Below are 25,638 nucleotides of genomic sequence, written 5' to 3'. Positions count from 1 at the left end.
GCGTGAGGTACTTCATAAAGGGTGGCGTAACTAATAAAATACACGCAAAAATGTAAAGAAGAACGAGGCTACTGAATATCGCTATCTTAATTATATTCAGTCGTTTAAGAAAAAACATTTAGCTACCATGTACGGTGTTAGTAGTTGTTACAACGTTACATTAAAATTTCCTCTACGCAAAATTAACGTCTAATAAACTGAGCTAATTGCTGAGTTATTACATTGCTCTTTAATTGGTGTACATAGATAACTCAGTTCTTCTCTACGTGTCTTGACTACTTAATAGCTTGATTCTTTGCAGTTCGATATTAATATTGTTTGTTGATTTTAGTCTCCACTGAACATTGGCATAACTAAACGCCACATCTACACTTAAACACTTATTTTTTTTAAATATGCGAGGGTCTGATCTTTTACACGAACGTTTTGTTAGCTAGTGTTTCAAATTAGGGCATTAATTGTCGATCCAATATCGGAGTGTCTACTCTTGAAGCTCTATTCTTGAAGGTAAAAAATACCATCACTTACCAATTAATTGCTCGTTTATCGATAATAATTGCTCATTCGTGGTTACAATTGGCCATTCGACAGGTTCTTTTACGCTTTAAAATCAATGATATTGAGACCCTTCGATATTTAACCCGGTGCACATGGCAACACGTTCAGCCGACATTCCATCCGAAAAAATGCTGCTTTTTTTTGCCGCAAACTGCCTGGATTCGAAGCCACAAAAACGCAAATTAACGTAAGTTAAATGTAAAAGACTGAAACTCAAAGGATAGTGCAGAATGCAATGGGGCCAATCATTTGACATTATTTTAATGTTTACTTGCTTCATTTTATTTCAAGCAAGACGTTAAAATACTTAACGCTTTTCTTTACAATCGTGGCACGATACTTTTGTTCGTTTGTAACATGATGCCTTTATTTTTATCGCAAACGCTGTAACATGATACTTTTATGTTTTCTGTAAACACGTTTTCAGTAATATTACAAATTGTAACACAGTTATCGATTGAATAAAGAAAAGGATTTTCATTTTATGAGATGTAAGATCATTTTTTCTATGGGAGCACTGCTGCCATATCGAGGGTTGTCTAATACTGTTTGTTCCGGCTCAAGGATTAAAAAACGACACATAGACACATGAACAGCGCTTTGGCCCACGGATAAAAGAACGAAGTATATTCATGTGTAGCGCGCTTGTTTAGGGAACGAGGTATACAAACATCAACAGTGCGCTTGTTTCGGCTCATGTATTAAAGAACGAAGTGTATTCATGTGTATCGCGCCTGTTTCGGCCGGCTATATTCATGTGTACCGCCCTTGTTTCGTCTCTTGGCTAATGAGATACATTTTCAAGTCGACAGGTTATTTTCTCAAGTTGACAATAGTTTTGACTATTTCTCGAAAAGTAAATCGCAGAAAGTCTGTAGCAATAGCCTATAGCATTAGCGTTGTTCTCTTTGAAACCTGCAAAGTTCGCAGCTATTAAATTTGCTTTGTTTCACGTTACGTATACGTTCTGATGCATACCTGACAGTGATTTAGAAATATGTTGTTGCTCTCTCTTTCGGTTTATCTATACTCTAATTAAATTTGTTTATTTAAAATGTACAATGGTCTACACTGTTCTATGAATAGAAATCAGTTAACACCCTTTTTTCCTTATTTCCGGTAATTTGTTTTCAACTTCCGATAACTCGAACTCCCGATAACTCGAACCATTTTTCAATTTTCCTTGAAGGTTCGATTTATCGGGAGTCTGCTGTATTTTTCGACTCGTATCAAGTGGACAGTATTGTACATGAGTGGCCATATCATTAAGTGTTCTTTCGCATCAACCGCAGTGACGATACGGTCTAATTTCTATCGCAGGAAAAAAAAGTTAACGCGACATTCGTGAGTTTCAGCACATAACAAAAACTGACCTTTTGCGCATGCGGTAAGCGCAAAGTACTTTGTTCTAAACAGTTTAGTACCACAAGGAGAGCATTGTGTTTTCTGAAACAACTTTATACCTTGTTGTGAATTTCATATGAAAGTAGCGTACACCTAATTACAATAACGTTGTCAAGGTAAATAGGAAGTAATTAGCGTAGTATCTTAACTAATAGCATTTACAGAGAACTCACGAGTTTTTTTATCTTGCACATTGCGTCTACTTTTTTATGATGTAACAAGATAAATTGATTTATTCGTATTTTGAGGCATTTTGAGGCCATATGCACAAATAAATTTCATGCATGCGCTAATTAATTCCTATTTGACTTTTTTCTTTTTCCTTTTTTCTGTGACAACCTTATTGCAATTAGGTGTAGATGTACGCCAAGTTTTGCCTAGTTCACATAGTCAAGTGCTCCTCACTCCCACCCACTTCGCAAAAATAATTAATTAATTTATATTTATTAAACTGAGTTATGTCCAATTAACACCACTCGATAGTAAAGTGAGATATAACCACCTCCTTCCCCTCTCCCCAGTTAAAGAGCAAAGAACATCCTTTCGGGGTGTGGGTTATTTATTATTCCAACTGAAAACGCTTTTTTTTTTCTTACAAAGACACAACAATCATGAATCAAACTCAAATTCCCTCTAAGCAAAACGAAACGTCTGAGAGTTTCTGAACTAACTGCATGTCTTCACTACTTTGCTTCTTTGCAGATTGATATTGTTTGTTGATTTCAGTCTTCAAAATTGGCATAGCAACGCTGAATCTATATTTAAGCCCTTTTTTTAGTGCGTGGGTCTGATTTTTTATAGAAATGTTTTTGGTTGATATTTCAAATTATACGGCATTTAGTCGACCATTTTCGAAACTCTATTCTGGGGAGAAAATTATCCTTATTGGATGCTTGATGCTCTATTCATAGCAAAAAAAAAATAACTGTTCGTGATTAAACTTTGCCAGCAGTTGACCGCATCTTTTACCTTTTAAGCATTGATATCGAGACCTTTTGATACTAACTGTACGGTGGTTAAACGTTCAGACATTCCACTTGAGAAATATTCTGCTGTTTTTGCCACATATCGCCTGAAATCCAAGCCACGAAAACACAAACCTACGCGTGTCAAGCGCAAAACGAACTATTTCGCTGTATTTATATACTACAGGTTACAAATTGTCTGCTGAGTCTAGATGCTTGGAATACAAAATCCAGTCCAGTTCCTAATTTTACGAACCGGGACAAGCAAAACCATCGTAAACATATAATTCTTATGGAATTCCTGTTCCGTCGTTTCACGCAAACACTTTTAAACCACAAGTGTTAGTACTCAAAGTCGTCTTTGAAAGTCAAGATTCACCGAATTGCCATAATATGAGAGTGAATGACCACAGATAAAGCGATAGCGAAATAAACCACCATTTAAAAATAAACTTACCAAGTTACGTGCAATTAATACTGCTCCATCTGCTCTATTACATTTTTTTGGATTTTTTCAAAGAAAATTAGGTTAGTCCAATATACCGTATTATAAAAAATTTTATTTCAAAAATTATTTCAAAAATTCGCGTTAATTTAAGTCGCGTTAATTTTTGTTAACGTTTATTTCCGCGCCGTTAATTAGGTGGAGGGCTAGTTTCATGACCTAAATTTGCATTATTTTGGCCCCAATTTCTTGACACAGTCCAGACGTTCTTGTCTTCTAGGAAAAAGCATTATTCTAATAGGGTGGAAGTCTGCCAGTATCACTGAAACTGTGATAAACGCTCGCTTTCCCGCTTTCCATCGCTTAACCCCTACGTTTGGGGAAAGTACCACAAACATTGTTTCCGTTTTTTGAAGATTATACGCCTAGTATTGAAATAAACTTGTTCCTTAAATTAATTCGTCGCATTAAATTCGTTCGTTCGTTTGTTCATTTGTTCATTCGTTCGTTCGTTCGTTCGTTCGTTCTTTCTTTCTTTCTTTTTTTCTTTCTTTCTTTCGTTTTTTCGTTCTTTCGTTCATTCATTCTTTTGTTTGTTTCGTTTGTTCGCTTGTTCTTTAGCTAATCACAGAGCTCAGCAAACGCAAAGCCAAAACGCATAATAGTAATTATTTTGACAGTCTGCCAATCAGTCAATTAATCCGTCAATCCATCGATCTATCGGTCGGTCGGTCGGTCGGTCAGTTAATCAATCGATAAATCAATAAAAGCTAATCAATAAATCAATCAATCCATCCATCAATCAATCAATCATTTTATTAAATTTGCTTCCAAGAATTATCTTTTACAGTGGTATATTAAAAACGTCACGTCTCAACAAATCTTGCTAGGTTATACGAAGGTTTATTTTCGGAATTTTACGGTAAAGTAAAATAAATAAACTAAACACCAGACCAGCTGGTGACATAAAGTTTGTATGATTGATCTTCATGTTTCTAATGTTCCTTTAGCCATTAATTACTTACTTAATACGGCTAGAGGGAAAGCACTCTTAATACATGCGCTTGCTACGCTAAAACTGTTTGGTTCAAGCGGAAAACTAAGTAGAATAAAAAAATGCGGTTTGTGTTCGCTATCCAAAAACAGAACACAGGGCAAATACAGGAACAGTTTGGTTTCAACGGTTAGTTTCCATAGCAACATCAAATTTTGCCATTAATCACTTACTTACAGCTAGAGGGAAAGCACCCTTAATACACTTGCTACACTAAAACTGTTTAGATTAGTAGATTAAAAATAATGTGGTTACGTGTTTTCTATCCAAAAACAGAACACCGGACAAACCCAGGAACAACTTGGTTTCCATGGCAACATCGAGAGCCGAATGGAATGAAGAATGAAGCACCACACCTTCGACACGTCGATCTTAAGGGAGCCACGACGTTTCCATGGCAACAACGTTGGAGAGAAGGGTTGATGAAATTACCGCCACAAAATCGATGGTGAGGACCAGGGACAGGACACCTGCGGAACCTGGAAACGAGTCGTCCGTTGCAGCATTGGTGGGTATGAGGATTGTAGTTGAGTCCTCCACACTGGAAAGGTATACATTGTGCGAACTTTCGGAGCACTTGACCGTTGCAACATTTTTGGTGACGAGGATCGTAGAAGGCGTGTCCACAACGCACCCTTCTTGAACAAGAGGAGTGTTTGGGCACCACCCGACCAGAACAACACTTGTAAGACCTCGGGTCAAAGCGAACCCCACCACATTGGAATTGCGGCCAAATTGGCGTACAAGGTACGTGTTTGGAGATGACTCTCCCATTGCAGCATTGTTGAATGAAAGGGTAATAGCGATCTCTATTACAGCGCAGCCGTTTACACTTCACATGCCTGGGAATCACGTGACCCTTGCAGCATCTCTGGCTGTCACGGTTGTACAGCGTGTGACCGCATTTAGACATGCGCCCTTTTGATTTACAAGAGGAGTGTATGGGCACCATCCGACCAGAGCAACACTTGTAAGACCTCGGATCAAAGCGGACCCCACCACATTGGAATTGCGGCCAGATCGGTGTACAAGGTATGTGTTTGGAGATGACTCTACCATTGCAGCATTGTTGAATGAAAGGGTAGTAGCGATCTTTGTTACAGCGCAACCGTTTACACTTCATATGCCTGGGAATCACGTGATCTTTGCAGCATCTCTGGCTGTCACGGTTGTACAGCGTACGACCACATTTTCTCATGCGTTTGCAGCTTGATACCAGGCTCCTCAAGATGATGCGGTTACGGCAACACGTCTTCCTGAAAGGATCGTCGATCAGTTTTCGTCCGCAACAAAGATGGCTCTTGCGCATGCTCTTTGGACATTTAACCGCGGGCCGATTAGGTCTTGGTCGAAAATGCGATCTTTTTACCATATTGGTAGTCGAATCTGTGAAATAAAAAGAGACTGCTGACTTGTTGTACGTTTGTGGACAGAAATTTCACTTAACCTCCAAAACCTCAGTTTTTGTGATCATGATCAAACACGACGAGAAAGGAGAGAAAAGGTACACGAAAACCATCAAATTATCACAAAGGAGCCAATACGGTTTAAAGTGTTTCAGAAAGGACCTATATAGACCATGTATCGAGCGCTTCTTAATTTCACGATTTTTGATAAACATGCGGTTAACGCTTTTCCAAAATAAATGTCATTTGTAATAAACTACTTAAAACTATACTAACTATACTAAAAACTATGCTATATTATACCACCTTATATCCTAAACTAAACGATCATCTCAAGCATTTTTACAACGAATCGTACAATCTATCCTTACTTGTGCAGTACTTAGCTGCATTCTATGATATTCTTTGTTACTTAATCAACGACACGCGAATGACGTATCTTGAAATCACTTACACTCATCACTTACATGTTCACTTACGCTTCAAATTTATCGCAGCTCGTAATCCCGGAGGGGGTACTCCCATATGTGGCCTATATAGGTATGTGCCGCCCGATAGGGTATGGTTTTTGAGGTTCTCGGTCCTTAAATAGGGTATCATTTTTGCTCCTTTGGCAATGTATTCCCGGTGTGATCCTTAGATAGGGTACCTAAATTCTATTAGCTAAAATAAACGCCCAGCTAAACGAAAAAAAGATACCTTAAAACTGAATTTTCTGTTCAGGTATTAGAAAAGCGATTTTAGAAAAATTTGTGTCTTGCCTTGCGCGGTTAGCCGTTGTTTGGGTCGTCACGGAACGCTTCTCTTCCCCTTGAATAGGGCGTCATTTTTCGATTTGGGGCCTCCCCCGGGCTCGTAATCCGTTTTATTCGTCCACAATCTTCTTAACCATCCTTGTTCCTTTTTCCTCGCGAAGCGAGGCCGAAGGCCGAGCGTAGCGGGGTGTATAATTTTGTCCCTCAAAGGGATCAGGCGGGATGAAATCTCGTGTGGAGTTTACGGTCATATATATTTCTATATATATTTGTGAGCTTGGTGTGTGGCGGAAATGACGTCACAAGGCCGCCGCGCGCTGGTGGCCTAATGGTAAGGCGTCGAACTTGAAATCAGATCTTCGGACCTTAGGTCGGGGGTTCGAATCCGGCTAGGTTTTTTTTTTTTTCTTTTTTTTCTTTCTTTTTTTTTTTGTGGGTTCGAATCCTGAGCCTTTCATTTTTATCGTTTTTCTTTTCGGATTAAAATAACATTGATTTCCACATAATACTCCATCAACGCCTATTCAGCCTGATTCAGGCTATAAACCTTTCATCGCCATCAGGGACGCGCGGGCGGAGGCTTCGAATCCTCCTGCCGTTCGTTCTTTTTTTTTTTTAATGCCCTCAAATAAATGTCCAAAATGCGACTATCCAATAATTTGTCGATGATTTTGAAAATAGCCTGCGCTTCCCAACGCTTTATACCTCTTTACGAACCAGAAAAAGCCACCATCTTTAAAGCGGAGTAGACCCTGGGAACGAGGGTGTCGCGGCCATGCCCGTTGAAATTAAATTTCTAACAAATATATCTTCCTGCCTACTGTGAAAAATTGAATATGTACAATTCAATTAATGTTCAACTTCGAATAATCCACTCCTTATTTATAACACCCCCCCCCCCCTCCCCAACCCAGAGCTTCGCGAGGCCCTGCGAGTCACGTATTACTAGTTAGCTTATTATAATTTTGGTGTGTTTCTACCTCGTCAAACTGTTATTATTTAAACGGTTTTTCTCAACTTCAGTGGAGGCACATTGCACAAAATGTTTCGAAATGTTTCAATAATCCTCTAACTCGTGCGCCGTATGACTTCATCAAGAGAACGTTTTCTCCTTTGTTTTCTTGGTACAGTTGAACGATTTGCCGTACTACTGAAAAACATTTCTCTGAAACAAGCTGGGGAAAGGAAAATATCCTATCTATATCCCTCTATATCCCTCGCCGCTTAAGAAAAGCAAATTCTCACCTTCCTGTAAATCCACTGAATCGTCAAGAGATGTTTCTTGGTCTTCGCTAACCTGTTCACCATTATCTATCTGATCAAGTTCTTTATCAGATCCGAGCTTTTCTTCCGGCTCAGCATTCACTTTCAAACACCCGAAAATCGCGACGAACACAATGATACCACGAAGAACATGCACCATTATTTTACCAGTACTCTGTTGTGCGCCTGTTACGTTGACCAGTGTTCTGATACCTTGGTTGAAACACCAGCTCGCTTTTATAGATGTTTACTCGGCTATTATATTTTAACGAGTGCAGAAAATAAAATGAACGTGTAGAGCACTTGAAAATTATTTTCAGTTGTGAACGAGTTAATTTAGATTTTATTGACTGAATTTGATCGATTGAGGCAAACCACTTAACAGAAAATTCAATATTTGTGTGTGTATTGAGCTGGTTTTATTTATTTCCGTAAGTAATTACGTCAACTACTTTAAAGTTAGTATACGTACACTGAAATAACAGTTGCGAAATGCCGGTAAAACATTTTTTGGCGTCGATTTGCAATATTAAATTAAAATTACTTAATCTGAAGTCGTAGAATCCTAGTGAAGCGAACTAGGTTTTTATTTGGCTCACAATAATCAACAGGATACGCTTAAGTGTTTGCGGATAATATCATAAATCAATTGTTTCATCCTTGTTTCAGGGGGGATTGTAATGAAACCATAAACCAATTTTCAATATGGAAGCTCGTTTTGATTTTGACGTAAGTAAATAATATTGCTGTAAATTTAAAATTAGACGAGAAAATTAAGTAATATTAAATATTATCAGTCTTTCAAGACCACTTGGTGGTTGGCGGTGCTGGAGGCATATTTCTCAATCATGTGGGTCCAGTTTCGTGATCCCCCCCACTAGGGGAAGGGGAACACCTATAGTGGACTATACGGGTAGGCCACGTCAGAAACGATTTTACGAAGTGCAGTATAAAAAAGCAAAAGAAAAAGCAAGGGAAAAACTGTCATTTAAATATTAAAGGACTTTTCAAAAAATCACAAACAGACGCACTCAACAGCTAATTCATCTAAGCATTTGAGCTTTACTCAAGTGAAAAGTGTAGAAAAGGAATGCAGTATTTCTTCTATTGGTGTATGAAAGGGGTAACCTTTTTTTGTCAAAAAATTGTATGAAAAAAGGATAAGGGTTTCAACCTCCGGGTGGAGTCTCCCCTTATTAGTCTTTGTCGTGTAATCCCCCAGGGATCCCTACTCATCCCTCTCCTCCATATTTCGTAGGGCGTTTTATAATTATTTGAACTTTGGTTGGCAGGAAAAGAAGGGAGACGGACAACGGTTTTTGTTTTCTCAAGTTTAATTTAGCTTGTTACAAATACCTGCAACTTATATAGGCAGGCTGATCAGTGAAACATCTAAGAGTTAACCTTGGGGAAACTCAACTCACAAAGTATACGACTTCTACGAAACAGTGTACAATAAATAAAAATGACGTTGCCATTACTTAACGTGACGTATTTCCGTTTTGCCGGCGTTTTCACAAATACTATTTTACATGGTTTATATTCCAGAACTTGAATCTTTTTGTCGGTGATATTACGTACCAACGCAATGGTTTCGGTGGCCACTAAAAAAAAATAGGCTTCATCGTTTGCGCATCGGGCCGGTATTTTTCGGCATAGCACGACAGTTGGCAATTTTAGTAGTTATAAGTGTAAATTTAGCCATAGACGTACGGGCACCTTCGGACCTGCGGGCAGCGGAGACCTTATTGCGCGAAAAAAATATCTGAAAATTGACATGTGTCGAGAGCCGAATGAAGACGCATATAAATATAATGGACAAGCAAACGTCCTGTTGCCCAAAGATGTCATAGCACTGTATCCTTTTTCTTCGGAAATATTTTGTTTTTGCACTCTAGTTTAGCAAAAATTTAAGTATTATTTGGGGTGCCAATTTACATTATTTCTGCCCCACTTGAAAGTTATACCTTTATTATTTTGTGACATCAAATTTTTTGTGAAATGTTGTGGTTTTGTAAGCTATATTCTGAGTGCATTTATTTTAAGTTAATTTTTTATTAAAATGAAAGCAATTTTTTTTAGTTGCCAAAAGTGATCTTTCTTAACACCGCTTGTATATAAGTCACTCATATCAAACTCTGAGTCACTATCCTTCAAATTTTGAGAAAATAAAAATAAACTAAGATCCCTGATCTAAACTGATGGTCCTTGATTTCTAATACCAACTGGACATGACACTGCCTTCCCTCGCCCTCTCCCAGGGCTACAACTCTGGCTTATAAGATGCACTCAAGCACGTTCGCGCTTAAATCTTCCAACATTGAGAGTTTTCTTAAACTTTCACCATTACTAGCTTACGAGTTACTCATGTCAGAAATGTAAAAAAAAATGGGGGTCACCAAATTCGTTTTCGAGATACGATATCTGAAAGAAGGCGCTTATATGGATAAATTTGACTTCGTCACTCGATATAACCTCTGCGGCTCCTGGCGATAAAATGGTTTAAATAAATTGATACAGGCCAAATGCAGCAAAATGTGACTGACTCGAACGAGCGCGGGAAGAGAAAATGAAATAATAAAAGACTTCTAACATTCAAATTTAGCTCATTTTTGTCACTTGGTAAACATTTCTCAGAAAAGGTGATATATCCCGAATAAAGTAGGGGTCACTGAGCATTTAAGATTGGAAATTGCAAGCGAAATTAACGCAACGGCTACCCACCCTATCGTGGTGAAAACGTTTTTTTCCAGCGCGCGCGCTCAATGCATGACCTGGCGTGCCTCTGAGGCATGAAATACGTGCGCAATAAGGATGCACAAAAACAATTCAGTCAGGGGAATAAGTGCCGGTTTTTGCAATTCTTCGTTGAAGCACTCGAAGATTTTCCAAATTATTTCATCCAGTCAAAAACTAGCGCGAGCGCGAGGGCGTACTCCAGAAGCAATCGGGGGACGAAAACTGCAGGCTCAGTCACTTCTTGGAGAAGTGATGTCGCAACATCCCCCGACTGAATTAGCGCGATCATCCTTAACTGAATAGATTGATATTGTCTAACGTTAGAGACAATTCGCTGAATTGAAGAGGAAACGGGTACTAGTTACTCTAGTAGGTGATATGGTACTCCCCTAAATTAACATTTGTACGAAAATAGGGAAAAATAGTTTTGGGAACTCTGTAAATAGGACGCGATATTGAACATATTAAAGAGGCGCTTGATTTTGCGTAACTTTAATATCACAACAAAGTAAAACCCACTATGTAAAATAAAATCAACGTTCACCATATAATTAATTGCTTCTGAAACTTCCGCTCGTATTTAAAATCTGCCAATTTAACTCACGTTTCTTCATTATACGGAAATCGTATCATTCCCAGAGAGGGGCAGTTTCGTTTACCAGTGAATAGAGAGAAGGCTAAGTGTCGCCGCCCCTTTTGGCGATGTCACATACATCCTACGGACAATTAACTTTTACAGAGGGATTACAAGTCAAGCAAAATCAAGCACCTCTTTAACAATCTCAATATTTCATCCTATTCGCAGAGTCCCTGAACCAAATATAATTGTTCATCTTGAAGCTTTTACACCTTTTTCTTGATTTTCTGTATTTCTTACTTCGTTGAGATTGGTTAACGAGGTGCTTGATTCTGCGTAACTTGTAATATGACAAGAAACCCACTAAGCTGCCCACTCTGTAAAATAAATCAGCGTTCGCCATATAATTAATATTTGCTACTGAAGCTTCCGCTCGTATTTAAAACCTGGCAATTTAGCTCACGCTTCGTCAATGCACGTAAATAGTAACATTCCTAGATTGGCGCAGTTGCGTTGAGGGGTCTGAATGGGTAGAATGGCAACTGGGATTTGGACAATTTTTTATTGGGAAAACGTAATTTGGGTCACTGGGACTTGGGTTACTGGGACTGGGATTTGGTAACTAGGACTGGGAATTACAGACATAAAAACAAAATAACTGGACTGGGATTAAGAAAGTTTCTGAAAACAATAGGGGGAAATGGGATTTGGGCTAGGGCTTTCCACAAGTTGCTTGTAATTTACCAAAAAGTTGCTCAAACGTTGCGCCAAAAATAAAAATAAAAGTTGCTTTTGATAATAAAAGTTGCTCGAAAGTTGCTCCAAAAAATCCAAAATGCTGCTTCTAATCAATAGAATTTGTCTACATATATGCGAAATTTCCCTTTGAGGGTTAGATTTCAAAGCAGTTTTATGCAATTTTACAGCAAAAGAAGTATCTAATTAACATATTAAGGGAAAATTTGTTAAATAACAAGGAAAAATCGTGAAGAGATCGATGACGTCATGTTTGCTGACGAGTTTTGGAATGTTTTACTGCAGAATGTGCCGAAGTTGAAACGTCTTCAGATGTTCCTCGAAAATCTTCGGGAAATTAAACTTCGTAAATCTTCGGAAACGTTCGTATGGCCTCTGAACAACATCCAATCGGATAATCTTCGGATGGAAATTGCTCAAAAAGCAACAAAAATGCTCGAGAGGAAAAAAGTTGCTCGAAGGGGAAAAAGTTGCTCGAAACATGAAAAGTTGCCAAAAAGTTGCCGAGCAACTTGTGGAAATTAAAGCCCTAATTTGGGCTGCCTACGTACAAAGTATTCTGAAAACGGAGTGGAATATATCTGAAAAATGGAATTATCTTTTACAGACGAAAACCATGCTACCCAAGAAAACGCGTACAACAAAGGGCTTTATAAACATTTATTACAATAATGACCAAAATGGCAGTTCATGTATAACTTAAATCGTATTACTTTAACACAATACGGTAAATGAGCATATAACACAAGAGTCCGAATGAAGTTCTAATTATACTAAACATAAAATACTAAATACAAAAGCGAAAGCTAGATACTTAAGCTTAACATAACTTTAAAGTAATCTACGTGGGATTTTTCTCTAACAGCGTGCACTGTCATTGGCTACTTCGAGGACCCATGGCATCTAACAATAAAACTGTTGCCCACCAGAAGTCCCTGGTCCCTAGTTTGTTTCCCGAGAATCTCAATTTTCCCCTCGGTTCCCCCTCTGGGAAACATTGAGATTCTCAGGAAACAAAATTCACTGTTTCCCAAGCGACCAGTCGTTAAAGGAACACTGTCACGGGGACGTTTCTGCTCTTCGGTAAGAAGTACTAAAATTGGCAATGTAGTCTTGCTTGTACATGAAATGCATTTAGTGCAACAAGATAAAGATATAAAGTATACACCTATTTGCAAAAACGTTGTCATAGGAAAAAGAAGAAAGGTAAATAGGAATTGATTAGCGTAGTTTCATAACTGGTAGAATTTTTAGAAAACTCACGAGTTTTTAACTGCACACTTTGAGTTCACTTTTTTATGCTTTAACAAGATAAATTGATTTATTCGTATTTTGAGGCATTTTGAGGCAATTTGTACGAATAAAGTTCATGCATGCGCTTAATTAATTCCTATTTGACTTTTTCCTATTTGACTTTTTCACATTTTTCTATGACAATCTTATTGCAATTAGGTGTATCGTTGTCAAAGGAAGAATGGAGTCATGCTTTCTTTTAGCTGTTTTTCCAGGCCACAAGTGCAGAACTTAAAAAAAAAAATCAGCCTGAGATCTAAAGTTCCAGATAGCATCACGGTAATATCAATAGTTTACAGCTTAAGTACACTGGCATAGTATTTTTTAAAAAAAACTGGACCACTGTTCGTAGTTTTCAATATGTCTTAAGGCTCCTAAATTTTTGAAGTGAAGCTCATGAAAGTGTCCCTTTAAGTCATTGTAATTACTGTAACGAGGAAGCCCAATATATTCTAAGCCTTGTGGTTTGTTTTATCTATTTGTTTGCATACTTGGTGTAGTGAAATAAAGTAAAATAAATAAAATTAAAACTAGATATGGTGACTCTAAGTTTTCATGATTGATGTACATGTTTTTAGTATTCCTTTAGCTGTCACTTTCTCATAGTCAAGTGGACTCTAAATACACTAATCGTATTTAAATCAGGCCTACTCTGGGACCTTAAATCAACTTAAGTCACACAAAGTCGCTTAAAATATGCCTTAAGTTGCCATGTTTTTTCTGCAAATTTCTGCAAAGGTACGGCGACTTCAGGTCCCAGAGTAGGCCATAAATCAACATGCTACACTAAAAATCGTTTGTTTCAGACAGGAAAATAAGTAGATTAAAAATAATATAAAGGTCCAGTGTTCTTTATCCAAAAACGTTACACTGGACAAATGAAGGAACAACTTGATTTCCATGGCAACATTGAAAGCCGAATGGCATGAAGAATGAAGCACCACACCTTTGACATGTCGATCTTAAGGGAGCCACAACGTTTCCATGGCAACAACGTTGGAGAGAAGGATTGATGAAATTACCGCCACAAAATCGTTGGTGAGGACCAGGGACAGAACACCTGCGGAACCTGGAAACAATTTGTCCGTTGCAGCATTGATGTGTCTGCGGATTGTAGTTGAGTCCTCCGCACTCGAATGGTATACATGGTGCGAATCTCAAGAGCACTTGCCCGTTGCAACATTGTTGACGTTGAGGATCGTAGAAAGCGTGTCCACAACGCACCCTTCTTGAACAAGAGGAGTGTATGGGCACCACCCGACCGAAGCAACATTGTTGACGTTGAGGATCGTAGAAAGCGTGTCCACAACGCACCCTTCTTGAACAAGAGGAGTGTATGGGCACCACCCGACCGAAGCAACACTTGTTAGACCTTGGATCAAAGCGGACCCCACCACACTGGGATTGCGGCCAAATTGGCGTACAAGGTACGCTTTTCAAGATAATGCGCCCGCGGCAACACCTCTTCACTGAAGGATTGTCGATCAGTTTTCCTCCACAACATCGAGGACTCCCGAGCATGCTATATGGACAGTTAACCGCTGGCAGATAAGGTCTTGGTCGAAAATGCGATCTTTTCACCATGCCAGTAGTCGAATCTGTAAAATGATAAAAATAAAAACAAACTGATGACCTAGCTGGTTTGTGAACAGTGATAAAACAGTAAAAACACAGCGAGAGAGGAGAAAGGATGTTGACGAAAATCGTCAAATTATGGCGAAGGAGCTAATACAGGTTTTAAGTGTTTTAGAAAGGACCTCATCAAGCGCTTCGTGACCTTTGTAATTTCACGATTTTCGATAAACATGCGTTTAAAGATTTTTTAAAATAAATATCATTTGTAATAAACAACTCAAACAGCAGTGAAACTATACTGTATTACAGCACTTTATACCCAAACTAAGCGAAAGTTTCAAGTATTTTTTTCAACACATTATATAGAGTCTACCCTTACTCGTGCACTACTCAACTGCATTCTGTGATCTGCTTTGTCACTCAACCAACGACACGGAAAATCTTGGAAAACAATCACTTGGACGTTTCAAGTTCGTCGCAGTTCGTAATCCGTTTTAATCCTCCATAATCTTAACCATCCTTGTTACTTTTCCGTTTATTATTGTCTTTTTGTTGTTTTTCTACCCTGTCAAGCTATTATTTTAAGGCTACCCTGAACTTGAAGGTAATTTTACTACTGCATCGCAAAAATGTGTTAATAACCACTGCACCGGGTGGTTCCTTTGAGAGAACTGGCGTTTTGTACTATCTAGACAATTGTACGATTTGCGATAAGTTTTTCCTTAATTTAATTAAGACGGAATAGCAGAAGTATTTAAACTATAAGCTTTTATAAGATTTGTCAACAAGAAAAGCTTGTGTTGGTAATATTGTGTTCGTCCGGCTTTAGCTTATCTAATTATACTGCCTTTTCTGTATTTTCCTCGACGTGGTAGAACGAGAGTTTGTATGTATCCAACACCGCTTTAGAAAAACAATCAAAATTCTCACCTTCCTGTAAATCCACTGAATCGTCAAGAGATGGTTTTTCGTCTTCGTTAACCTGTTCGCCATTATTTATCAGATTAAATTCTTCGTCAGTCCCGAGATTTTCTTCCGGCTCAGCACTTACTGTCAGGAACCCAAAAATCGCTACGAAGGTGATGGTGCCGCGAAGTACATACATCATTTTTTTTATCAGTACTCTGTTGTGTGCCTGTTACGTTAAACAGTGATCTGTTTCCTTAGTTGGAACAACAGCGCGTTTTTATGGAGTTTCACTTGGTTATTATATTTGTACGAGCGCAGCGGCACTTGAAAATTATTTTCAGTAGTGAACATGTTAATCTATTATTGACTGTATTTGATCGAATGGGGCAAACCCCTTTAAGAGAAACATCAATATTTGTAGTTATATTGAGCTGGCTTCATCTATTTCTTCAAGAGACGTCAATTTCTTTGAAGTGTTATGCTCTTTGGACATGAAATTTGTGCTCTCGAAAACATCTGTTGGCGTCGATAAGCAATATTTCATAAAGATAACTTTAAGCTTGATATAAGTTGAAGTCCTAGAACCCTAGTGGAGCGAGACAAGTTTTTGTTTGGCTCGAGCTAAGCAACCGGATACGCTAAAGTTGCGTATCCGGTAATAACGACATTTACCAATTGTTTCATCCTTATTTCAAGTCGGACTGTAATAAAACCTCAAACCAATTTTCAATTAAAAATGGAAGCACTATTCGGCTTTGACGTAGGTAAATAATATTGCTTTAATTTGTAATAAGACAAGGGAAATAAATAATATAAAATATCATCGGTCTGCCCAGACCAACTGGCGGTTGGCAACTGGAGGCGTCTTCCGCATTCTGTGAGTAAAGTTTCTAGATCCTCTCCCCCCCCACGCGGGTAGGGTGATCTTCTTATAGTAGACTACACCATTACGAAGCTAAGGTATTCCCCAAAAGGGTTTTTTAAAATATCCCGAATTTTTTTTTTTATAAGGGGGGGGGGGGGGGGGGGCCCTATATTTATTTTCCCCCCCCCCCCCCCCCCCCCCCCCCCCCTCCTTTTTTTTTTTTTTTTTTTTTTATTTTTTTTTTTTTATTAAATCACAAAATATAAAATTACACTTTTAAGAACGGTGCGAAGTATATAGGGTACAATACAGCTAGCAATGAAAACGAAGTTGCCATGACGCAACTTGAAATATTTCCGTTTCAGTTGCTTTTTCCCGTTTTTACTTTTTACGATTTAATTTTGTAGGTACAGTGACGTTTCGGCTGGCGTTTAAAAAAATCTTATCCATTTTTTCTTTTATCTATTTTTACGCGTCAAGCCATTTTTATAGGAGCACTTTGTGAAAAACATGTCACACATTTTTGGCAGTTTAATATTGAAATGTAGTGCTATAGCAACTTTTGTTTATTTTTTTTTTTGACATAAAATGTTTTATAAAATGTTGTGGCTTTGTTAGTTGCATTTTGTCTGTATGTATTTTTAGTATATATGTAAATTGTTTACATAAATAAGAGCTATTTTTTAATGGCCAAAATGATCTTCTTAATACTGCTTGTATACATTATACAAGAACCTTCTATCCTTCATATTTTCAGAAAATAAAAATAAAAATAAACTGTCTGATCCAAAGTGACAGTCCTTGAATCCTAAACCGACTGGCGACAAAACCGCCTGCCATCACCCCCTCTTCCTTCAGGTTACAACTCTTAGAAAATAGATTGACATTGCCAAAGGTTAGAAACATTTTGCTGAATTGAAAGGGGGGGGGTGCCAGTAGAGGGTATGGTACTCCACTAAATTAACATTTGTATGAAAATAAGTGAAAAAGGAACTGCGGAAATCAAATTAAAACTGTAAAATCAAGATAAGTCAGAATTATATTTAGTCATGGACACTCCGTGAATAGGACGAGATATTGAGCACGTTAAAGAGGTGCTTGTTTTTTGCGTAACTTCAATATAATAAGAAACCCCCTTTGAACAATAAAATCAACGTTCACCATATACTTAATTGCTTCTAAAACTTCCGCTCGTATCTGAAACCTATCGATTTTACCCACGTTTCGACAGTACACGGAAATACTTTCATTCCTAGAGTGGCGCATTTCCGTTTACCGCTGAGCTCAGTACTGACAAGAAATGGAGAGGATGTTGAACGATTGTGGGTGAGGCACGTCCATGTTGTTAGGGGCTAGGGGCGCCGCTTTTGGCGATCTCGCATACATCCTACATACAAACTGGTCTTCAAACGGAATGAAATATCTGAAAAATGCTTTAAAAAGGCAGAAAAACGCAAATGAAATGCGGGACAAGACTAAAACATTGCACTGTAAGAAAATTGGTTCCTATCGGTTCAAAAACAAACCCAGTGTTATTTAATATCATAGCAACGTACGTAATTGACACTCGGTGTCTCCATTGCACCATCTCTGTCTGGTCTGGATCAGTAGCCTGTAGCTCTCTAAGTTATTTAAATTAGTAAGTTCTATCCCAAAAAAGTAAACAATCACGGAAATTATACATAATGACTAGCTGTTGCATGAGAAGAGAACCTCTTAACTAGCCTCACACCTTAATCTTAAAAATGCTAAATGAATATTATATTGTTACTATTTTGAAGTTAAGTTCTTAATTATAAAAGACGGTTTAAAGACAGAATAAACCTAGTGTTATTTACAAATGTAAAAGTGACAGTTCAATATTACAACAACGTACGTAATTGTCACTCGGCGTCTGCCAATTCAAAATCCCTGTCTGGGAAGTAGCATATGGCTCACTTAGTTACTCATTTTATTAAGGTCAATCTCACAAAATAAAAAAAAATCACGGATCTAATACATAATGACTAGCTGTTGAGGAGAGAACCTCTTAATTAGCTTGAGGCCACCTGACACCTTAAAAATGCTAAATGGATATTATAGAAGACAATTTAAAATCACCCAGAATGCAAAAAAGTGTTATTTACGTATAAGTGTTATTTACAAATGTAAAATTGACAGTTCAATTTTACAGCAACGTACGTAATTGGCACTCGGTGTCTGCCAATGCAAAATCCCTGGCTGGATCAATAGCCTGTAGCTCTCTAAGTTATTTGAGTTATATCCGAAGAAGGGAAACAATCATGGAAATAATACATAATGACTAGCTGTTGAGAAGAGAACCTCTTAACTAGGCCACCTAACACCTTAAAAATGCTAAATGATTATTGTATTGTTAATACATTAAGTTTGAAGTTTAGTTCATAATTATAAAAGACAGTTGAAAATCACCCAGAATAGAAAAACCCAGGTTATTTCCAAACTCAGTGTAAAATTGACTGTTCGATATCACAACTACGTACGTAATTGGCACTCGGTGTCTGCAATTGCACCATCCCTGTCTGGGCAGTACTCTATAGCTCACTATATATGTTATTTCATGTATTAAGTTTATCCTAAAAAAATCACGGAAATACAACATATTGACTAGTTATTCTGCCGCCTAACACCTTAAAAATGCTTGTAATATCACCATCTCAAAGCGAACAACTGAACGCTACAATATAGATGTTCGATAGTCGTATATATAAATGGCAAGGTTTAAAGCGATACCGCCTGCGGGGCGGTGGAGCTAAATAAAAGTTGAAAATAATAATAATGATAAGAACAATATACTGCAGTAATAATGAGAAAGTGTAAATGACAAAAGTCGGGGTTTCACCTTAAGGCCGTTTTTCCCCGCTAGAAGGCGCTTTGTCAGGTCACGGATTTTTGTGTCATAGGAAATCCCTGTGATGTAGCTCCTTTAACATGGACTTAAAGGAATTATCTCGTTCGCTGTTTAAGCAATCCAAAAAAGCTCCGCTCATTACACGAATTTATGCTTTGGGATGTTTTGTAAATATTTGGTTATTTTTGGATATGTTTGGGAGGAAATAGTTTTACTCAAAGGATAAGTAAAATTGAGAGAAGTAAAAAATATTGGAGATTTAATGTAATTTAAAAATTAAAATTTGAATTTAAATATTTATAATAGTAGTTGGTCACCAAATAGTCCTCCTAACAACCTGGGGTGCTCTTGCGTGGGGGTCAACTGTCTGGCCAATTGTTCTAAAAATAATTATCTTTCTTCCTATCACTTTTTAAACCTCTAAAAATTTCATTAAAATTCTTTTAGAACCCCACCTTTACTGTAAACAATTTGGGAAATTGTAGGTGTGGGAAATGTTCATGAGGTTCACGAATTTTATTTCGTTTTGTGCTTATTTTTTTAATACGTTATCTTACAAAGATGGACCAATAAATAAGCCCCTGTGACCTGTACGCAGGTGGTCCCTTTATTCCCGCCTACTCGATTTGGCGCGAAATTTCCCAGACCCCCTCTCCCACAAGAGAAAGAAAACGCCAGGGGACTAGGCTGGATGTTGGGCATAGCTCTTCAAAATGTGGGGTTATGATACAAATCAAGGCTTAAAAAGAAACGTCTGGGCCCTAATACATATCAAGGCTTAAACAGAAGCGTTTGGGTCTATGATACAAATCTAGGCTTAAACAGAAACGTTTGGGGCTCTGATATACGTTTAGGCTTAAACAGTCAAACAGAAACGTTTGAGCCCTGATAAAAATCTAGGCCTTAACTGAAACGTGTTGGGCTCTGATATACGTGTAGGCTTAACATAACGTTTGGAGCTCTGATACACATCTACAGAAACGTTTAAGGCTCTAGTATAAATCTACTAAACACAAACGTCTGAGGCTCTGACGTACATCTAGGCTAAACTGGACATGTCCTTGACCGAGACATGACACTGCGATGGCAGCACTTATTGCTACTAAAGTAGTAAACATATCGGCCATCGCAGCAGGCATGGGTTGACGCGTTGTATCTCACCAATCCACACACTGGTTGCACATCCTTGCAGCCTAACTTGTTTTTACCATAGCAACACTTCTGCCGGTTAGTATCAAACCAAAAGCAATTGCATCCATACGAAGGATGGCAAAAGAATGGTACCATGCTCTTCCTAACAATGCGCCCAGCACAGCAGGTCTGCAATAAAGGGTCGTTGATGAACTTTCCTGAACAACAGCGGGTTCTGAAGTGTACATGAGTTTCATGTTCACAATGGGGCCTCGTGATATAAGAGGGGTTCCTCCTTGTCGTTCTCCTCCGCCCCCACCACCAAGAGTGAGATCGTTTCCTCCTTCTAGTAATGTGGACTGCAAAAACGAAGAAAAGGACACATTGTCGTGGATTGTTTGTGAGTGGAAGGCGCAGTTGCCTAGTGGATTGTTCGCCAGGTCAAGAGGTCCACAGTTCGATTCCTAGCCTTTGCGTTGTTTATCAAGACACTTTATTTTCACAGTGCTTATTACCCAGGAGTGTTCTTGAATACCGGCAAACCTGACACAATGCTCACTTTTGAGTACAGCAATTTTGTTAGTAGAAGGAATTTTGTAAGTTATTTTGTTGGTAATTTGTGAGAAGGAAGCAATCAATAAGCAAGCAATTTTAACACCAGGATTAACAGATATTGAGTGGATCTCAAGATTTCGACCACTTATAATAACTTAAAGTTGTCGAGAATGGTTAGATATAGTGACATCTTTACACTATAGACAACAAGATGCAAACATAATTGAGACGCGCGTGCTGTTTTGCACATCTTTGACGCTTTCGCAAAAAATATTTACAATAATTCCTACCCGTCATCAATATTGGTTTCTTTTCGGTTACCTTTCTTTTCTTTAAGAAAAAACATTGAACAGGGGTACTATCTAATGATGCAATTGTTGAGACCACCCTAATGAATCGAATTCGAACTATAACAATAAAACTTTTATAAATACAGAAATGCTTTCTCTTGAGTTTGAAGTTAGTCGAGGAGACTGAGCGACATTTGAACAATATTTACTTTAATGAGAGGGAAGTTGGAAAATAAGGCCGCTTACAGGGTTCTCGAACTAATACTGGGACGCTGTGCTGACACGAACTAGGCAATTTGGTCTAATAAGGTAACGTTTATGAATCAAAAGTGTTTTTCTCTTGAGTTTGAAGTTTATCGAGCAGACTATGCAATATCTGAGCAATATTTACTTCAGTAAGAGGTAAAATGTAAAACAGAGGTGCTCCCTGATTTTTGGAAGACTTAAGGTTGCCGAGCAAATATTTCGATAACTAATTAAAATATAGCAAAGTCAACGTATTTAAAGAAAGAAAACCTAATTAAACATATAAATATAAGCAAAGCAATAATTTTAATCGAATTTTAACGACTAGAAATTAGCAGTAATGAATTTGTGTTGCTTTTCAAGCTCGTATATTATTTAAGTTCACTGACCATCGAAAGCAATTGAAGCCTTACCGCTAAGCTCTTGATTCGCCACTACATCATGAGAAAGCTCTTTGCTTTCTTGACCTTGTACAGCATGTTTTATAACCACATCTTTGTGAGACGAAGGCTTGTCGCGATCGTCTGTAGCATTTACTATCAACATAGAAAACCCTGCGAGAAAAACAAGGACTCCGCGCAGTGGGCGAGCCATGTTCATTCCTTGACGCCGAGTTTGGTTGTTCCGTTGCCCTCAAAACACTCTCATTTATATTGACCATAACATTCAGTTTTGATTCTTGTCATGTATTTGAACGACCGGTGCGTAGAAACTAAGACATAACTTAGATACTATCGTACTTTTAAATCTCTTAGCCGTTTTAATAGGCTCTCTTGAGCCCGACCTTTGTTCCTACCCGAGAAGGAGCGCGGGCTCATTTTCCGAGCAGTGGCTGTTAATCGGGCATACCATTTTTAGTTCCGAGTTCAAATCATAAATTCTCCTTAGTGACCGCTATACATTTCTTTTAGTGTTAGTTATGAGTATATTGTGGTACAGTATTTTCTCGATTAAACGCCCCCAGCCTTTATTACAAACTTGGCCTGGTAAACCCAGCGTTTATTTGACTGCTACAGTTTTTCGAGTCCGGAGTTAACTAAACAGCGGGTTTGTACATTATTTTTTGATAGTCTTACATATTTCCATCACAGCTAAAGCTTTTTAAACCTCAAATAAATGCTTGAGGCGGTTATTTACAGCTCCACCCAGGAAACCAGCGTTTATTCGAGAAAATACGGTACATCAACACAATGCCCTCTCGTTGGCTGCTTGTCACTTTGTTGATATTGTATGGACAAAGAGATATTACTCACTTTTAAATATAACATAATAGAAACGAAATATTGAATACATCTTTTTGCTTTACACATATAGGCTGTCTAACAACCATTCACTCATGTAGAATTTAAGCTCCGTTTTTGAATAAAGCCGAACCACCACTAACAGCTACTTTTCTATAACGACCACCTCTCTACAACGGACAGCATTTGTCTTTCATGACCGTGTACCGGTCTACAAACGCAACTCAAATCCTTCAGGAATGGTCACAGGGCGGCATTTGTACAGAGATTTTACTATATATTGTTTTTCAGTTTGTTTTAGGCGATTTCTTCCTTGCCTGTTGCGTTAATACATTACTGATATCTATGATACACGCAAGAATTTTAAAGCAAACAATATGTATAAGTAACGATACGAGAGGAGCAATATTTTATATCGAACATAGGACTTTAAAATGCCGACCATGCCCAGGGAGATACCTCCGTTAATTCAAGAAAAATGTGTGCCGCAAAGTGTCTTAAGCCCTGACCACATTCTCGTACCTCGAGTATTCGTTCCTAACTGCGCAGGCTTGACGAAACGAACGACTCTCGAAAGTTCCGTTACAGCATCGAATTCGATTGCCTTAAAAACCAACAAAAATGGCCGGAAGTATTAAAACACCAAAAAGTTCGTTGGTTATGCTTTTTAAGGGGAGGCATGTGCAACTGAACGGAGAAGCCCGATATTTTCGGACTTCAGATTGGAACTTTCCAGGGTCGCTCGTTTCCCGAATGCTGGTCAAGAGGAACGAAGAAGACCCTAGGTATGAGGATTCCATGACCATGTTTAAGGATAGAAACCAAACCCAAAAAATGAAACCTTTTGCAAGGGTAAAACGATAACTAAGACTCGTATGAACACAAGTCGTCTTTCTTTCTTCTCTGTAGCATGGAAATTTCAATGAGAAGTTCAGATTTATCAGACCATACTTTTTTTTGTTTAACTGGACGTTTACGCACTGATGTTTTAGCTATTCAACTTTAAAGGAATCCTCTCTGAGAATCACAGCGGAATCGCAATGTCAAAATGTGCAAAAACGGATAATCTTAGCTTTTTAACACTGAGAACCTCAAATCCGTGCCCTATCCCGCGACACATACCTATACAGCCCATGTGGGAGTACCCCCACCCTCACGCTAGACTACGGACTCCAGACAGGTACGTCCGGTAAATAACACTCCAAACCGAGGGGCATTTTATAGGGCCAAGCAAGGTTTAAGACCTGCTGAACTTAGGTTTTCTGCTACAGAGTAATCAGAAAGTCGTATGATAAAACTGCGCGAAGGGAGTAGAGATGCTAGGTACGGTTCTGTACTCAATCATTTTGCTGCGAAATTTGCATTTAGAAAAATTGCTACCACTGACTTCGCTTAAGTAATATTAGTTTAACAGAAAAAGTCGTAAAGTATCGTGATAAATGACGCACCAAGGACCCGCTGGCAGTACCGTATGTCAAGGAAAAAATCAAATTTTTATTTGATTCCCTATTTTCTTTCGCACCTTAGGCCAAGGATTGAACTACTCTAACGAAAAATTAAATTTACACCTTATGACAAATCAAATCTGGTGATCATTTTAAAAAGAAACCTAAACCTATTTCAGTTTTACAACTGTTATAGTTCCAAGAAAAGTTGTATTCATCATTATATAAAAATTGATAAATTTCTCCAGGAGAGCAGTTTTAAATGAATTTAAAGCGATTTCAGAAAGCCCAAATATAAAAATTTCCAGGGGAAGCATGCCCCCTGACCCCCCTAGATGGCCTGTGATCATAACATCACTTTTGCCTGTCTCTCTTCAACCTGCATAGATTCACGCTGGGCTTTAGGCCTTTAAATACTAGTAAACTCTTTTCTCAAACACTTTGCAGATATGAATGATGGACAGTGGTTGTAGTTTCTGTTATCAATTTCTGTATAAAAATGTAAATGTAACCGCTCTGTCCCGAGTTGAACATGCTATTATAACCATTCGACTACCTTTCCATCCACTATAGGTACGCTGGCTATAGCTAACAAGACCTCTAACATTAGCTACGATATTTGTCTTCCTACCTTCGAGTATTTGTCTTTTTCCGGTATTCATCTTCCTACGCATGCGTTTTGATGACACGAATCCCAGAAACTACCTCATTCATCAAATGCAAGGAGATGCGCCGGTCGGACTCGGTGGCTGTGTGCAGGCGCTATGCAGCACTACCGTAGGGCAACCCAACGAAATAAGGTACAAGAAAGCAGAGGAAAATAACTCCCATAACAGCCTGCCACCCAACAAAAACCGGCAACAAAGCAATAACTGTCACGTGTTCAACGAGTGCAAGATCTCCTGAGCCAAAGAAACTGACAGCATCTTCCTCCAGTCGCTGAACATCGTTTGATATCAGGTCAATCACGTGACCTGTTGAAAATTTGACAGTGTGTGTTTGCTGCGCAGAAGCGTCTGAAAAGAAAGAAAACAATGGGTGTCATGTTCAGCTGGCTTTTGTGATGCAAGCATGACAATGAGAAAATGGCTGCAGTATAAAGGTTGATTGAGTTGAGGAGGTACCTGTGATGAAATTTCTGCATGTATCCTTTTATAAGCCAATAAAACACATCTAAACGACGTCGTTCGCGTGAACCACTTATTATGAACACCTAATTGCTTAAAATTAACTAGCCTGCGAACAGGCTCCCGAGTGGTGTTACGCGAGCGAAGCGAGCGAAAGAGCGGGGCCTGAG

At 38.4% G+C, this 25,638-nt stretch overlaps 3 protein-coding genes across 7 annotated transcripts in view; all 3 read right to left on the bottom strand.

The window, feature by feature from the left end:
• The window catches only part of LOC144645103 (uncharacterized), a 54,385-nt gene that overhangs the window by 3,456 nt on the left and 25,291 nt on the right, over positions 1-25,638 (bottom strand). The gene's annotated exons all lie outside the window — the stretch shown is intronic.
• LOC144645140 (uncharacterized) lies at positions 4,171-8,062 on the bottom strand. Its single transcript, XM_078504620.1, has 2 exons — positions 7,833-8,062; positions 4,171-5,812 (listed from the first exon to the last, which is right to left on the bottom strand). Exons 1-2 carry the CDS (start codon positions 8,008-8,010, stop codon positions 4,689-4,691), a joined length of 1,302 nt encoding a protein of 433 aa, XP_078360746.1. The 5' UTR covers positions 8,011-8,062; the 3' UTR covers positions 4,171-4,688.
• LOC144645183 (uncharacterized) lies at positions 12,568-15,933 on the bottom strand. The gene is made up of 2 exons (XM_078504672.1): positions 15,721-15,933; positions 12,568-14,813 (listed from the first exon to the last, which is right to left on the bottom strand). Exons 1-2 carry the CDS (start codon positions 15,896-15,898, stop codon positions 14,068-14,070), a joined length of 924 nt encoding a protein of 307 aa, XP_078360798.1. The 5' UTR covers positions 15,899-15,933; the 3' UTR covers positions 12,568-14,067.

This window comes from Oculina patagonica, chromosome 3 (genome assembly GCF_052425735.1).
Source record: "Oculina patagonica isolate OP01 chromosome 3, crgOcupat, whole genome shotgun sequence".
Lineage (NCBI taxonomy): Eukaryota > Metazoa > Cnidaria > Anthozoa > Scleractinia > Oculinidae > Oculina > Oculina patagonica.
The sequence above is the reverse complement of the archived record's forward strand: the minus strand, read 5'-3'. Positions and strand labels throughout refer to the sequence as shown.